We start from the raw sequence: 16797 nt of genomic DNA on the forward strand, positions 1-16797 counted from the left end.
TTTTAGAGAGAGACAAATTTCCTTTTGTCAAAAGAGAGATAGAGAGAATTATTTTGAACCAAACATATATTTAATTAAAGTATTTCTCATCTCATCCCCTCCCCTCTTTTGTACCAAACATATATTAAATTAAAATATCTTTCCTCTCATCCCCTCCCTTTTCATCAAAATCTCTCCCCTCCCATCCCATCCGTTGAATTAAACAGACCGTGAGAGGGATCAAAATAAATTATTTTGAGGAGAGAGGGTTTGAACCCCGGACCTTGCATATATTATGCATTGTCCATACCAACTGATGAGCTAAGTTCGCGAGAACTAACACACACATATATAGACATGCATTATATTATGCTAAAATTATGATGTATTTGTATCATATATTTTTATTTATGCATATTTTAACATCAATATACTATGTTTATCTAGTTTTATTGAGGAAATTATGTTTATCTAATTATTTACTACTATTATATTATAAAAATTAATTAACAATACGTAGGGACCAAATTGACTAACGAAAGCACGTCTAAGGGAACAAAACGAAACTTTCGGTTAAAAATTGATTTTTTAGGCAACATTGTGTTAAGGGATCACAAGAGTAATTTTGTCTAAAAATTGAAGAGTAGAATTTTATGTCAAGTGCACAATGAATCTACACGAGTGCTTATTTTCTTCAAGAATGAATCGACAATGAATCGACAAGTGTGGAAGAGGAAAGTCGATGGATTGGTTTGTGACGGTTGCGGGGAAACGAAGGTGACAGGAAGAGGGAAGAGTGATGACATTGTGATTGACAGAGAGGGCGGCAGCGGTGAAGTGGCGGTGGGAGGTGATGAGAAGATAGGGAAAAGGGGGAAAATGGAAGGTGATTGAGGGAAGAGAAATTGATCTTTTTTATTTTAAACAAATACTTGTTTTTTTATTATAAATATTGATTTCTTTTTTGTCATATGTCTTACATCCATGATCTTAAATGAGCTAGACTAAGCATACATGAACTCCTATTTATGACCTTGATGGTTTCATATTCATTGTTTCACAGGTTGATGAATTACGCAAACTACTCAATGTAGCATAACATAACACCCAACATTAATGCCACAGATACACCCGGATTTAAAACAACATAAATAAAAATATTTTAATGTCACTTGCTCCATTCATTTTTTTCACTTTAGAAATCGACTATGTAAAAGATAAAATATTTGCTTAGAAACTCTATCCTAGAAGCCAGACATTCAATAATTAGTTGAAATGTAAACCAAACCCATCAATATCTTTAAGTCGAATAATTGTTTACCATATGTTATTGTTTTATTAATTGCTAGAAACATGTTTACTATCATAAGAAAATCTTGAATTGACCCACCCAAATTAGCACGGGAAGAATCAAACGAGACCTTGAGAATGAACACGTTCCATGTCTCAAGTCAATACCACCCGGCCAATCAAGTGGGTTAAACTTCTCCATATGTTTTTGTTTAATTAATTGCTGGAAACATTTTTACTATCATAAGAAAATCTAGAATTGAATTATTGTAAGACTTTGCCATATGTTTTTCTTGAAGAAACTAAATTAACCCACCCAAATTGGTATCGTGATAATTGAACGAGACCCTGAAGATGAACACACTCTCAGATACTAAGTCAATACAACCAGACCAACCAAGTGGGTTAAACTTTGCCATTATTGTTATGTTACAAGAACTGTCTTCTTTACGATGAAAAGATATATATTAAAGATCTCGTACAAAATTGTACACATAATTAAGCAAAATAATAGAAAGAAATTTTATTATGAGCCACAATTATAGTGAAATACTTCAATTGATAGATGAATTAGATAGTTGTTCGTGCTAAACTACAATTAGCATTAGTACTAACTAGTAATAAAAATTTAACCTAGATAAGCAAGAACACCAACTAAAGGTGCAACAGAAACTGTAGTTGGCTCTCCTAATTGGAAATCATTCCTATTATCCGTAAAATCATCATTTTGATCTGGACTCACAATTGCTCCATCCAATGTATTAGGGTTTGGTGCATTTTTATTGAACCATTTTTCAAAGCCATCTTTGCATCCCACTGGTGAACTATCTTGTTTGATTGATACAATTGAAGCTCCTCTATGATGAATTTGTTGTGGATAACTTGTTCCATACCCCACCATATAACTCATTTGTTTTGGATTAGAACCCAATATGAAGTCCACCTATAAACATTAAACACATGAATGTTTGTCACAAAGTATTAATCGCTCCATTTCAAAATGAATATCGTTTAAACAAAATGAATATCCTCTCAAGCCCTAGCTATAAGGCAGAAAAACTTCATTCAAGTTATTAAAATCATTTTCTAACCTCATTAATTTTAAGGAAAATGCTAACCAGTGTCCCAAAGGCAATGGTTAAGCATCAAAAACAAGTAAGTTTTTATGAAAAAGATGTGTAATCATTACTTTATCAAAAGTAATATCTTATATTACCAATTGACAAAATTTCTATTTATAGATTCCTTGACCATTACCCTGATGCCACTGGTTAGCATGACCTTAAGTTTAAATGGTAAAACTTGAAAATAGATTATGATGGATTGAATTACCTGAGCTTGAACAAGAGATGTGAGATCAGAAGGGTTGACAACACCACTACTACATTGAAGGGAAGCTTGTTTTGCAGACAAATATTGAGAATAAGTGGACATTGCAAATGTAGCAGTTGAAACATATTGATTATTACCCCATGGCTGAAACCATAACAAACCTCCTGGTGTTTTCTGAAAGTTTTGGGTTGATTTTTGTGCACATGAGCATATGAATTGTTCTGCATTTGCTTTGTATTGAGCCCAAATACCAGAAGACTCCACTGCCCCATCTAAAACAAGCTACATTAAAAATATCAAAATTTTCTAATTAGCTCTTGAAGTGAGTATATAAAAAGAAGAAAACAATATTTTCAATATAGATGGAAGAGGAATGCTATTGAATTCGATATACCTTTGCAGCAAGAATTTGTGCACCAAGATACTTGTCATCCCAACTAAACATTGTTCTTGCACCTCCATTGTCGCCGGCTCCTCCAAGGTAATCGAGGTATTTTTTCAAGTTTGTAGCGCGGTAAAGCCATGCTGCTGCCCATAGTAATTCATCCTGTTTGTACAAATAAATTTCAAATCCCATAAGGCTCAAATGGAAGTGTTGTCTTTCAAACATTATATTAGTGTTTTAGGTTGCATCATATCCTTAAATATTTTTTTTCCTTTCGAACTCACAATAGTTATAATTTTTTTAACCCACAATATGTTCCTCAAGGTATCTCTATTAGTCTTTGAATCATTAGGAGGACATCTAGTTTTTTTTATTGTTGCCGATCATTCTAACCATGACAAACATCAATCAAAATTCTTTTACAAAATGTTCTCTTTTTTACACTTTCATAATTTGTTTAATAGATGGAAATATAGAAGTTGAAAGGATCAAGTAGATCACCTTATATCCGCTGCTGGAATATACTTTTGCTGCTGGTGGGATACTATTGTGGTATAAGCCTTGGTTATTGTTTGCAAAATCAAACAGCTGCAAGAAAAAGAAAAAAGAAATTTTCACCAAACAAAAAATATAATAATCTATTTATAGTTTTTTTTAATTCTAATTACAAAAATACAATATTCACCTTATTTAATTTTTTTTCTTCATATATTGTCAATATAAAAAAAAAAACATTTAACTAAAACTAAAAATTGAAATAAAAAAGTTGATATATATTTTCTATTTAAAATAAACTTTAAATAGTTCACACATCATATAAACAAATGGTGTGTGAGTGTGGTAAAGTTCGTGGTATCGAGTTTGACTCTAACAAGTCATTGCATATATTATGCATTGTCCGTACCAACTGAGGTAAGCTCACGAAGACAACTAATAGTGATATAACAAAAAATAAAACCATACTTGTGTTGCATGAACTAGCATTTTGGAGGCATAATCATTGTCAACAGATTGAAAAGCAATGGAAGCAGCAGCCAAAGCAGCAGCAGTTTCAGCAGCAAGATCAGAGCCAGGATGTTGTTCATCAATCCTATAAGAATTCCTAGGTGTTGACATATCCTCTGGTCTTTGCCAACATTGATGATCTGAGTCAGGATCACCAATTTCTCCATACAAAACATTTGGTTGTTGATGTGCTTTCATCAAGTAGTCTGTTCCCCATTTTATGGCTGCTAATGCATTTGTAAGCTCATTCTTTTTTCCAAGTTGGTCTTTGAACTCTATTGTGCTCCATGATAGCATTGTTGTTGTAAATGCCATTGGAAAACCTAGCTTCAAATTGTCTCCAGCATCATAATATCCTCCAACTAGGTCAATCTGCACATGTATATAAAATGTATTTGAATAAAATGTTTCTTATGGTTTTTTTAACAAAGAAAGTTTATTAATAACCTAGACGAACAAAGACGGGCAAGACAAAAACGACAAAGCAAAAGACGCACTGTATATAGGCGGAACATAAAAAAAATACATCTCGTACATTAAAACATCAATAAAGACACCATCCAACCGATGGCTACCACCAAAAGTAATAAAAAATATTATAAAATAAAATAAAAACTAATCACCAAAACCAAAGCTCTATGTTTTAGTTTGAATTCTTGAATAAAACATTTCTTTTAGAGAATATGATATAATCTCATACAGCCCTAGGAACTTAGAAACCTGATACATGATAAAGGTTCATTTTTTATTTCTACCAGTCTTCTGCATTTTCGTTATAAAATGAAGGAAAATTCAAAGGTATAAAAAGGTATAAATATTGATAGTAATTTACCCCAGCATCTTGGCCATCTTTAAGTGCAGAATCCCCTCTCCATGTTACTCTCTGGTTAGGAGGCAACACACCTGAACGTTGTCCCTCAAAAAATAACAAACTTTTTGTAAGTGCTGTTCCATAATCAGCACAAGCAACATTATGAATCATAGAAAAACAACAAAGGAGAATGAAAATAAAAACATTATCTAGTGACATTTTGAGCGAAAACTATGATCAAAACAAAACGAGACAATATATGTTTTGGTACAAGAATTTCTTCAGATTATAGACTCTAATTTATAGTACGATAAGCGGTTACATATTCCAAATCCCATTCACCAAATAATTCGGAATACTAATTAGGAATATTAATTGTTTCAAAACAATTAGGAATATTAATTATAATATCTTCCAAATTAAATTAAATTTCTAAATGGAGAAAGGAATAATACATATACTAATTACTTGATATACATACTCCACTGTTTTTAGTAATATTTTATATGCTTTATTAGATCAATTCACACGTACCATATATTTTTTTTTTTAAGTTCTTTTTTTTATTTTTATAAATAATTTGTTTTGTTAATTCTCGAGTTCCTAGGATAAGTAAAGTCTTGTCAAAGATTTATCTAGTCATGAATTGTTTCCACTATGAATTGAACTCTAGTTTTCTCAAACAATTTGTCTTAGATGAGACTTATTAACCACATAACTTATTAACAACTTGAGCACAATTACTTAGTTAAAAGAAATTATTTTGTTATCACATAACACTTTTTTTAACGGATTATTATTTAATATTTAAAAAAACATATTTTTATTTAATAGTCAGATATTCTTGCAAGTTCTTTTTTTATCTTTTATTTTTGGTACAAATCTTGCAAGTTCTATAAGCAACATGATCGGTCCTTCAAAAAAATAAAAATAAGCAAAATGATCGGATAATTTTTTTTCTCAATTAGAGTTTAAGATTTCTCTTCAGTATTCTAATTAAATAACCGCGTTAATCTAATATGGACCATCAAAAACAATTTAAAGAAGGACCTTTATCTTTCTTAGTAAAAAATCAAAATTTTTTTTTTGGTCCGTTTGATGGTCAGGATATGATAGTGATAGGATATGATATGAAATTGGATAAAGACAGGATATGATATAGAGAGGATAAATACGTATCATATCATGTGTTTGATACACACATGATAATAAACATGATAACATTTTTATTATAATTAAATGACAAAAATACCATTATAATCAATTTCCCTTAAATACAATTAAACTGATATTAATTATATATAATTTCCTTTATTAATCATCTTCTTCCTTGGTCAGCTACAATACTTCGTCCATTACCAACGGATTTTGTAAATTACAAGAGTAAATGGGAAAGCAACATTCCACATCTTATAGCTACAACCAACAATTAATTAAAACTTCCACCTGCATACGTTAGACAATTGATAATAAATAAAATCAAAATGTTCTTCTTAATTGAACACCTATTTACATCTTAAAAGAATTTGTTTCAATTTATTTTTACGTTAACAAAAGAAAAATTATTTTCAATTTTTCTTTAATGCAATATATATAACCAAAAAGGAGGGAAAATTGAGAATTAAGCATGTTGAGGAAAAAAGGATTGTACCGATGAATTGGGATTATATCTGTAACACATGGAAGAAATGGTGTTGAAGAGTTATGGAAGAAGAGGTAGAGCAACAGAGAGAAGAGACGATGGAGAGAGAGAGAGAGAGAGAGAGAGAGAGAGAGAGAGAGAGAGAGAGAGAGAGAGAGAGAGAGAGAGAGAGAGAGAGAGAGAGAGAGAGAGAGGAGTGGGGTGAGGGCAAAATAAAGATTTTAGTTGTTACTTTTGATAGGATAATTCTAACCCAACTTAAACTTAGGATATAAATTACAAAGAAGTGATAGGATAGGATAAATAAATGGAATAAATTATCATATCCTATCGATGCATCAAACAAAAGATTACAACAGGATATGATATATTTATCATATCCTGACTCTCTATCCTGACCATCAAACACACTTAGTAAAAAATCAACCATCAAACGCACTTAGTAAAAAATCAAATTTTTTTTTGGTCAGGTAGCTTAGTAGTTAGAAATCACCATATCAAATTTTTTTTTTTTTGGTCAGGTAGCTTAGTACAGGTAGCTTAGTAGTTAGAAATCACCATATGGTCAGGTAGCTTGGTCAGGTAGCTTAGTAGTTAGAAATCATCATATGGTCAGGTATCTTAGTAGTTAGAAATCGTCAGGTAGCTTAGTAGTTAGAAATCACCATATCATTTTTTTTTTTGGTCAGGTAGCTTAGTAGTTAGAAATCACCATATGGTCAGGTAGCTTGGTCAGGTAGCTTAGTAGTTAGAAATCACCATATGGTCAGGTAGCTTAGTAGTTAGAAATCACCATATAAGGTGAATAAGTGGGGTGTCCGGGGTTCGAACCCCGCCCCCTGCATATAATAATGCATTGTTCTACCAACTGAGCTATGCTCACGGAATAGTAAAAAATCAATTTATAACAATAAAAAATGGAAAATAAAATAATATTTTATTGAAATTTACTAAAATTATGAGGACACATTTCTAAATTAGGTCCATATTGGACGGTTTCTAGAGAACCCTCGTTAGTTGACCAATCTATATTTTTTACAACAAAATCAAGATTCCGAAAAAAATGCTGTAGTATACAAGGAAATTTTCCTCATTAATTCATCCCGTAAATAATTCAATCAAACTATATATAAGAAATTTTTTTCTAAAACGGAATATAATATTTGACCCATCAATCCTCTAAAAATAATATTTTTCCCATTAATAAACATAATTCTATTTCTTTTGACAAAATAAACATAATTCTATTAAAAATAAATATTATTAGTATACAAGGAAAATTTCCTTTATTTGTCAATTTTTTTTTCCTTTTGTCAAAAAAAAAAGAAGGAAATTTTCCTCATTAATTCATCCCGCAAAAAATTCATATCATCTTTATCTTTGCGTTTGATTTGCTAAAAAATGAATGACAAAAGTGTTTGATTTGTAAATTGTTTCAAGGACAGGGTCAACTGGAGGTGAGGGACATGACAAAAAATGAATTTTTTGTCCCTGAACAAACCACAACACAACTTTTTATCCCATGTAGAAGTTGTCTAAAATACCAATATAGCATTTTTTATACCAAAAATTATTCAATACCAACAAATTTGTCCTTTTCTGTTTTGTCTTGTGTTGTGTTGTTTTTTTTTCATGTACTGTTATATTCGGTATTTACTGTTTTGCAGATCAAACACACAATACAAATGTCTTCCTCAAAATTTAAAGTAGACATGTCATTGCGATTTTCTATTTAGCATTTATTACATGTCCAACACATAAAGATAAATAGTGTGTTTGCTATAGCGGTGAAGTTACCAAACTCGCGTTTCGAAACTGCGTTGCTGCTGTATCTTTGAAAAATAAATCAAGATAGGCAAATAATTTCTGATTTAAATTGCACCACAAAAAAACTGATTTTAATTTTATTATATAATTTCAACTGTATTTTATTACTCAGCTATAACTTAACTATTGTATTTTCTTCATGATTTTTTAATCTGCGAAGATAATATCCTGTGTAAATAAGAAAAATGATTTTTACAAATTAAACCAAACCCATAAAAAATAATTATTTCTTTTTCATTAGACAATCTATTTTGAGGAATTTTCATTAGGCAATCATTAAATGAGTAATGAATTGTAACAAAATCAAGGTTAGCAAGTAATACCATTTTCGTTCTTTTAACAAAATCAGAGAATCATAGAATTGCCAAACATATACGCATGATTTTTTTTAGAAGAATTGCCAAACATATACGCATGATTTTTTTTAGAGATCCAATGAACCGAACCAATCTAAATCGATCTAATTTGGTTTGGTTTTCGGTTTTTTATTTTGAGATCCAATAAACCTATGAACCGAACTGATGCTAACTTCACTCCCCATTTTAGTAATATTATCCCTTCTCACACACACTATGATTAAACTCAAAATTCAAGTCCAACATAAAATTTTCCTTAATCCATTGACTTTCTCCCATATCATCTCATCTCATCACTCATAGTGTGATTCATTTAAACTAAAAAAGAACACTAACCTTCATTCACACCTATCCCATCTTTCCTCATCGCCGCTGGGATCATTCATCTCTTGTTAGTTTTTTCATGTTAGTTATACAAAATAGTTTGAAAAATAGAGAACACGGAAAACAAAGTTCTATGAAATATTTGAGTATGTTGTATGCATGAAATACAAATTTGTGAAAATATGAATTTTTTAATTGTATTTTTAATCAAACCGATCAACCCGAACCGATCAAAACTGAACCAAACCAAACCAATGAAGATTTCATCGGTTCAAACTTTTTTTTAACCAAAAACCGATCCAAACCGAACCGTTACACCCCTGATTAGCGGGACTAAATGAACCGTCAACTCAACCACAAAGACACGGGGGGGGGGGGGGGGGGGGGGACGTTGTTGAGTATCGACGTACATCGATCGACTAAATTGAAAGCGTCTAGTTTACGCAGAAGTTAAGGAACAACGACGATGTGAGAACAATGTTCTCAATATTTGGTCAGTACAGTACTAAAGTACCAATCGAGTTGGATGCTTCCTTGGTTATATCTTTTGAAGATATTCAAAAAAATTGTTTCGATCCAAAACATACGAAGAAATCAGAGCTCTCATGGAGGAATCAGATGAAGACGTTAGTCTGGCTGATCTGTGATCTGTTATGTTTTGTTTTATTATGTGTTTTACACTGTTGAATTATGTCGTTTGATATATTTGAGAATGTTGTATTTAATGTATGTCACTGAAATTAAATTCCTGTTTTAAAACTCGTACCTTGTAGGATGAAGGACAATTCAAATTATATAATCCAAACGAGTTTTCATTGAATTTTTGGCACAAGAGGAGTTTATATGGAGTGTTCAAATTTGAAGAAAAAAAGAACAAGAAACAACACTTATTATAATATTGTGTTTTCGGATTTGAAAATCCTAACTACTTATTATGTTCGGATTGTATTATTCGAATATGTGAAAAAAATCATTTTTCACGTAGGGAAAAAAATCATTTCGGATTCCATATTTTGGAAATCCCTCGTGACATTTTTAAAAGATAAAAAATAAGACACTTGAAAAGGAGATAGAATGTGAGAAGTAATAAACTTTTATAAATGATCAAACTATCTATAAACATCACATTGCCTGCACACGATGGCATTGACATTTTCACTACATTACATTAACTAAGTTACATGAATAATGATGCAATAGATGATAAAACAACAAAAAATTACAATATTTGTGTTGCCACATGATTTATTCAATTCAATTATTACTTACTTTAATTGGAACAGCTAGCAAAGGTTGAGCCTTCTCCAAAGTAAGTCCAAATTTACCATCCATATTCATATCCTCAGGTTTAATTCCACCTTCAAGTTCCCAATCAAAACAATTAATAAACAAACCCAACATTAAATACAAAGCCCTTATAGCCAATGGCAAACCAGGACAAATTCTTCTCCCACCACCAAAAGGTGTCAACTCAAAATTTCTACCTTTGAAATCAATATCCGACCCTAAAAATCTCTCTGGTAAAAATTCATTAGGATTTTCCCATAAATTTGAATCCCTTCCAATAGCCCAAACATTAATCAAAACTTGTGCACCTTTTGGGACTTTATAGCCATTTATTTCTAAATCAATTTCAGCTTTTCTTGGAAGTAAAAGTGGAACTGCTGGGTGTGTAATCTGAAAGTTTCTTTTATTATTGCTTGTAAATAAGGAAGTTTTCCTATGTCTGATTCCGCAACTAAGTTTCCTTTGCCAATAATTTGGTTTAATTCTGCTTTTGCTTTTGACATAACATCTGGGCTATGAAGTAATTCAGCCATTGCCCATTCTACTGTTGAAGTAATTGTGTCTGTTCCTGCCACAAACAAGTCCTAGCAACAATGGAAAAAAATAATACACGATTAGTATATGACTAATCGGATTTACAATTTAAACTTTAACTCAAACATTATCTGAGGTTTCAAATTGTTTGTTTACCGTAAGTGTTAATTGATTATAACTGTTTTTTTTTTTTTTTTCAGTAAGTGTTAGATACGGAACTCATAATCACTAATACAAAGGTTCTAAATCTCTTGCTACCTAATTTTTTTTTTTGGTTACTTACTACTTAATTATTACAACTTAATATTTCCATTTTGTTCAATAAAAAAAACTGAATATTTCCATTATCAATACAATTTCTAAATACTCAAGAGCACTTAGATGAGATAGCGCAAGTCTCTTCTAGTTTAACCAAGGTTTTAAATTTGAATTCAACCTCAGGTATGTAGCAGTGTGAAAACTCTGTTTTACGCAAAGAAATAATAAAATTTGTATATATCTTTTTCATGTTTTTCAATTATTTATGACTTCCACCACCAAAAACAATAGTGTGTTAATATTCGTTAGATAGAAGGGAAATTAAATCTAAAGGGAGCTTCCTTGCTAGACATCTCAAATAATTAGATTTCATTTTCTTATCTTTCTGTCTTTGTTTCTTAAAACTAATATTTAAGAGCAAATGGTCACTTTATTCCCTGACTCTCCACCTCGTAGTCACAAAAGTCCATGACTCAGGATTAAATACAAAGAAGTCCCTGATTCTGCACTTCCGCTATCACTTTAGTCCCTGACGTTAAACAATTCTGTTAAGTGATGTTGTGGCAGTGGTTTTACGATGACATGATATATGAGGTGTGATTACATGATGATTCAGCAAAATATTTAACAAAATATTGCAAAATAAGGGCATACTCCAAATATTTTATTGGATGAGGTGGGTAGAAAGAGTGCTATATACATGCTTAGAACTAGCAGAGGGATAATGAGTTGTGTTTTAACAGTAAGTTGGTGTTTAATGGAAGATTGATTTTGAACAAAAGAGAGAATTAGATGACATTTAGGAATTTGAGATTTTGGGATTTAGAGGTTTGAGATTCAATTTGAGGATATTGATTTTTGGTTCAGGGACCAAAGTGACCATTTTCTACTTTCATTTTAGTCCCTGTCACCCCTCGTATGCCATGTCATCGTAAAACTTATGTCACATCATCACTTAACAGAATTATTTAACGCTAGGGACTAAAGTGATAACGGAAGTTCAGAGTCATGGACTTCTTTGTATTTAATTCCGAGTTAGGGACCTTTATGACAGCAAGGTGCAGAGTCAAGGACTAAAGTGCCTATTTGCTCTAATATTTAATAAATTAAGCGCAAGCTTTTTCATCCACCGTCGTTGCCGCTGCACTCAATCAGGCACACCCAGTATGAGTTCTTACCTCATATAATATGGTTCAACACACTATTCACTCCCGCTATCCACCAAGCCGAACTAGGCTCTGATATATTTGAGCTTGGTGGGTCACCAACATTGGACCAAGAGAAACTACACGAGGGGGGAGGGGTGACTTACATTTCATTTTTCAAATTATTGACAATATATTTTTTTTAACATAAATTAAGTGAGATTGCAATATAATATGATCATTTATCATTTTTTTTGTCAATTTTTTAAAAAGCATTTTTTTTTAAACTGAAAAGTAGTTTAGCAGAGAGCTAAGACTACCCAAAATGCATTAACCAAAAAGAGAAAAGGAAACAAAACACAAAATGAGAGGGGGACCGTACCAAAACCTCTCTAACAATTCACAAATCTGAAGTTAGGCATTCCTCGCCTATCTTGAGCATAATGGCTCCTAACAAAGGAAGGGATCTCTAATGAAATAGTTAGATGATTTACAGTCAAACCAAAATTAGCTAAAGCATCAGCACACCTATTTCCATAGTTTTAAAACTCAGCTCGGTCATCGACTCGGCTGGGGTACTGGGTCAATGGTCGAACCACCGAGTCACTGGTTGAACCGCATGATTGAATCAGATTAAACCGGATAACTCGGTTAGGTGACCCGGTCTTAAAATTAACTTTTTTATACATATTTAACGAAATTAAAAATATATATCAAACTAGATTTATACTTTATTTGTTTTTTTAGAGAATACTTTATTATTTATTATTTGTTGAATTGTAGAACACAAAGATAGAAGAAATTATCTTATAACTATAAAAAAAAAAGTTATTTTATAAAATAACATTACCCTTTAAAAAGAATTATTAAAAAAAAAAGTAAATAACATTGCTTTGTACTCTGCAGAAACATTAAAATTGGGCTTATTTGACGAGCCCATCATATACAAGTGAAAACCCTAAACATATAGCTATAGCACATCTCGTGAAAGATTAGCCGCCGCACAGTTTGCAACTTTTCTTTCTCGTTTTCTGCTAGTTTTTCTTGTAAGTCTTAAATGATGGAGCTTTCAACAAAGAACTACAAGGAATTCTTATATGGTTTCAGGCTTTAATTTCTTTCTCTTCTTCCATTGACAGAACCTACCCAAACCTTTCTTCTTCTTCTTCTTCTTCTTCTTCTTCTTCTTGTTTTTTTTTTTAAGAATGCAAGCATTGAACCGGACAGTTCTCTAAACCGGCCGAGTCACCGGTTTTTATCGAGCCACGCCGGTTTACACCGTTCTAACTGCATGACCGATCCAATGAGAAGCTCGAACCGGATACCCCATCGGTTTCCGATCTGATCGGTCGGACCGGCCGGTCCGGTCCGGTTTTTAAAACTATGCCTATTTCCTTCCCTATATACATGAGTAACTAAGAAATTCATTCTTCTAGAGATAATCAAACACTTGTTCCATCTGTTTTTTAGTTGCCAAGGGATCAAAGAATTACATCCTCCGGTCACTATTATAAGCAAAAATCAACATTTTACATTCATTCATTTAATGATGTATGTGGTCTATAATAAAGGTCATATACATCATTAGTTGAATGAATCCAAAATATTGATTTTTGCTTATAATAGTGACCGGAGGTTGTATTTTTTTAAAAAGCATTTTAGAATGCCCATAATTTTAAGAAAAAGAAAAGTAAGTTCTCCCCTCTATTTCCCTCGGAAACCCTAGGTTGAGTTTATGGATCATCTTATATATACAGTGTTTCACAATAATTTTTCTAAACAATGTCATACTTCGAACAATTTTTTGTTTGAAAAGGTGATACTTCCAACTCACATTAACCTAATAACATTAATTTCCCTACTATAATAATAAGTCAAAGCTAAGAAAAAGACTAAATTATCCTTGATATGACTAAATTATCCTTGATATGGAAACCTCAACGACTACATTAGATATTATTGAAAAAATTGCGAGGAACTAATATTAATCTTCGGTTTTAAATTTAAAGTGTTAGATATACACCTACTCTCTATCAAACCATGTCACATGACACCGTCCCATTCACATAATAGCACCCGACATGACAAACACCAATTTAGAAAATGAAACGAGCAATGTTATTTGAACAACTTTTTCTTGTGACAGTCTTTTTGACAACTAAAGTATACAAAGAAATTGAGGTAGAGGCACAAAAATCAAAACAATAGAGAGAGAAAATAGAAGGACAATGTGAGTGTGAGAGAAAGTTATCACAAAAGTTGTCAAAAAATGGTTGTTTAAATATCATTTCTCAAATGAAACTATGTGTCGGTGCTGTACGAAATGTATGATAAAGGAAATTAAATTCATAAAAATCACATACCGCAGATAAACGTTCAATCTTATCTTTATACATCTCTCCAGCATTATTCTCATCATCAAGCATAGCATCTAACATATCACTTTTACCACAATAACCCTTCAACTCCCTCATCTTCAACCGTTGATCAACCAACCCTTGAAAAATACCTATCAACTTCCCAAAATATTCACCACTCCTTCTTCTAATACCACTCGGATCCAAAACTTTAAGAACAGGAAAACAATCTGCAACATTAGCTCTTCCAACTTCCTTCATAATATTTGTAACTAATTCCTTAAACTCCCCAACTTTATCACTTGAACTAACCAAATCAACTGAATAAATTGTATTCGACAACATATTAATCGTTGTTTTAAAAGCAAGTCTTCCAATGTTAACCGCTTCAAACTTCTCTGCGCTATTATTTATATCGATTGAAAGTTCGAGAATCTTCGTATGTCTGAGTGTGTGATTCATGTCAAGGTTTTTGGTTGAGAATAAAAGGTTGTTACAGATTTTTCGAAGGTCTTTCCATCGTTGAGAGATGGGTATAAATGGTAAACTGTAGTTATGGTGGTTAGCACCTTTCATTGCATCAGGGACTGTTCTGTTAGAGAGGGATTGGTCGTTGATTTGAAGGACTGATTTGGCGGTTTTCGCAGAAGACATAACTATGGTAGTTATTTGGCCCAATTTTAAGGACATTATTGGGCCGTGGATTTTGGAGAGATTTGCGAGGGTTTGGTGGGGCTTTTGACCTAGTTGATGGAGATTGCCTATGATGGGGAGGCCACGTGGACCTGGTGGAAGTGGAGGTTTGTGTTTTAAGAGAAAGGAATGGAGGAATTGGAGGAAGATAAAGGTGAAGAGAATGAGGAGTATGGAGTTGAGTGTGTCCATTTGTTGTTGTAGGAGATGAAGTTGCAGAAGATGAAGAAGAGATTGCAAGTTTTTCTTTGTTACTAAGGGCACATGCTCTTAAGATTTTATAGTGTTATTTTATTTAGTTTTTGTTCCTACCTCTCCAAATTGTGTGTTAGTAATATGAAGTTTGACTAGAAAATTATTTTAAAAAAGATGTAAATTCGAGATTAATCTTAAGTTTTGTTTGTGAATGAAGTTTTGAAAGGTTTTGCAGGATTAAATTTGTATTTTGATATTTTAAAAAGAGTGAAAGAACAACGTCATAAATGATAATATAATACTTCAATAACACTTAATTTATTTTTTAAAATATTTTATAATGTTCTCATTTATTTTTAAAAGTTTTCTCTTTCAAAACCTAACTCACAAACAATTTGCTCAAGTTCGTTAACCACCTTATTGTTCATTTTACAAACAAAACTTCGTTTTTTTTTTTAAAGAAACAAACAAAACTTTGGTTGTTTTATGCTTTTGTTTGTTTCTGTTTATTAAGCATAAAGCATATACTATGACAATGTTGGATAAAAATAATTAAAGTGGACTTCAAATAAATCATATTTTTTATTCATTTTCTAACTCATGAGAAGCACGAGGGATTGAACTTACAATAAAACTCAAATAATTATGGGGGGATACTAAGTTCTTCCGACCGTCCTCAAAAAAAAAAAAAAAAATCTTCCGACCGTTCATCTAACAACATATCCTCAAGTGAAAAAACAGTTTTTATGAACAAGTGGAAAAATGTTTAATTTTGATATTTCATTTTCTTGTAAAGAAATATTTTGAGACAAAATTTGACAATAAAATATTTCGACAACAATTTAGATGATTGACGTAGTTTACATCTATAGTTAACTATGTTTAGTGATGACGGTATATATTGTGTCGTAACTCATCGATTACAAATTAAACATAATTAAAGTTATTTTGACCGTTGACAAAAAAAAAAGAAGTTATTTTGAACATCATTAATTGCAACTTTCAAGCTATCATACTAAGGGTGGAAATAAGCTGGATCGAGTCGGACTTTGCTTAAGTAAGACATGCATAGTTGAAAAAACTAAAACCTAAACTTGACCTATTAATCTCTCAAAGACTTTACTTTAAGCTTGGTATGACATTTTTAAAAGCCCGACCTGACATATTATCCTGTCTAAAAGCCTAATTTGTACTAATAATTTTAAATATAACATTTGATCTATTTATAAAAAGGCTAGTAAACATTTTTTTTAAGGAAGTAAACATATTTTTTAAAAGTCTAATAAGTCAATAAAATTTTGTAAAGCATGTAATTTCAATAAAATTTTGTAGAGCTGGCACATCTATTTTGTAGAGGCTAATGCGAGTGTATTATAC

At 31.7% G+C, this 16797-nt stretch overlaps 1 protein-coding gene and 2 pseudogenes across 2 annotated transcripts; all 3 read right to left on the reverse strand.

Annotated features, from left to right (window-relative positions):
* Nucleotides 1–1770: 1770 nt before the first annotated feature.
* LOC146953668 (endoglucanase 15-like) lies at nucleotides 1771–5024 on the reverse strand. Its single transcript, XM_085711393.1, has 6 exons — nucleotides 4824–5024; nucleotides 3950–4363; nucleotides 3488–3574; nucleotides 2996–3148; nucleotides 2602–2883; nucleotides 1771–2212 (listed from the first exon to the last, which is right to left on the reverse strand). Exons 1-6 carry the CDS (start codon nucleotides 5019–5021, stop codon nucleotides 1898–1900), a joined length of 1449 nt encoding a protein of 482 aa, XP_085567519.1. The 5' UTR covers nucleotides 5022–5024; the 3' UTR covers nucleotides 1771–1897.
* Nucleotides 5025–10086: 5062 nt separating this feature from the next.
* On the reverse strand, nucleotides 10087–15321 carry LOC146953669 (geraniol 8-hydroxylase pseudogene; annotated as a pseudogene). Its single transcript, XR_015011134.1, has 2 exons — nucleotides 14539–15321; nucleotides 10087–10822 (listed from the first exon to the last, which is right to left on the reverse strand). The product of XR_015011134.1 is annotated as a geraniol 8-hydroxylase pseudogene (transcript).
* On the reverse strand, nucleotides 14435–15417 carry LOC146953670 (geraniol 8-hydroxylase pseudogene; annotated as a pseudogene).
* Nucleotides 15418–16797: the final 1380 nt, after the last annotated feature.

This window comes from Medicago sativa, chromosome 1 (assembly GCF_051527215.1).
Source record: "Medicago sativa cultivar Bolivia chromosome 1, Bolivia_mono, whole genome shotgun sequence".
Classification (NCBI taxonomy): Eukaryota; Viridiplantae; Streptophyta; class Magnoliopsida; order Fabales; family Fabaceae; genus Medicago; species Medicago sativa.

Coding starts and splice junctions, on each gene's coding strand:
- LOC146953668 (XM_085711393.1), bottom strand. CDS start 5,021: ATGTCACTAGATAATGTTTTTATTTTCATTCTCCTTTGTTGTTTTTCT. Junction 3,575..3,949: donor TGCTAGTTCATGCAACACAA/GTATGGTTTTAT, acceptor TTTTTCTTGCAG/CTGTTTGATTTTGCAAACAA. Junction 2,884..2,995: donor CACAAATTCTTGCTGCAAAG/GTATATCGAATT, acceptor TTTTTAATGTAG/CTTGTTTTAGATGGGGCAGT.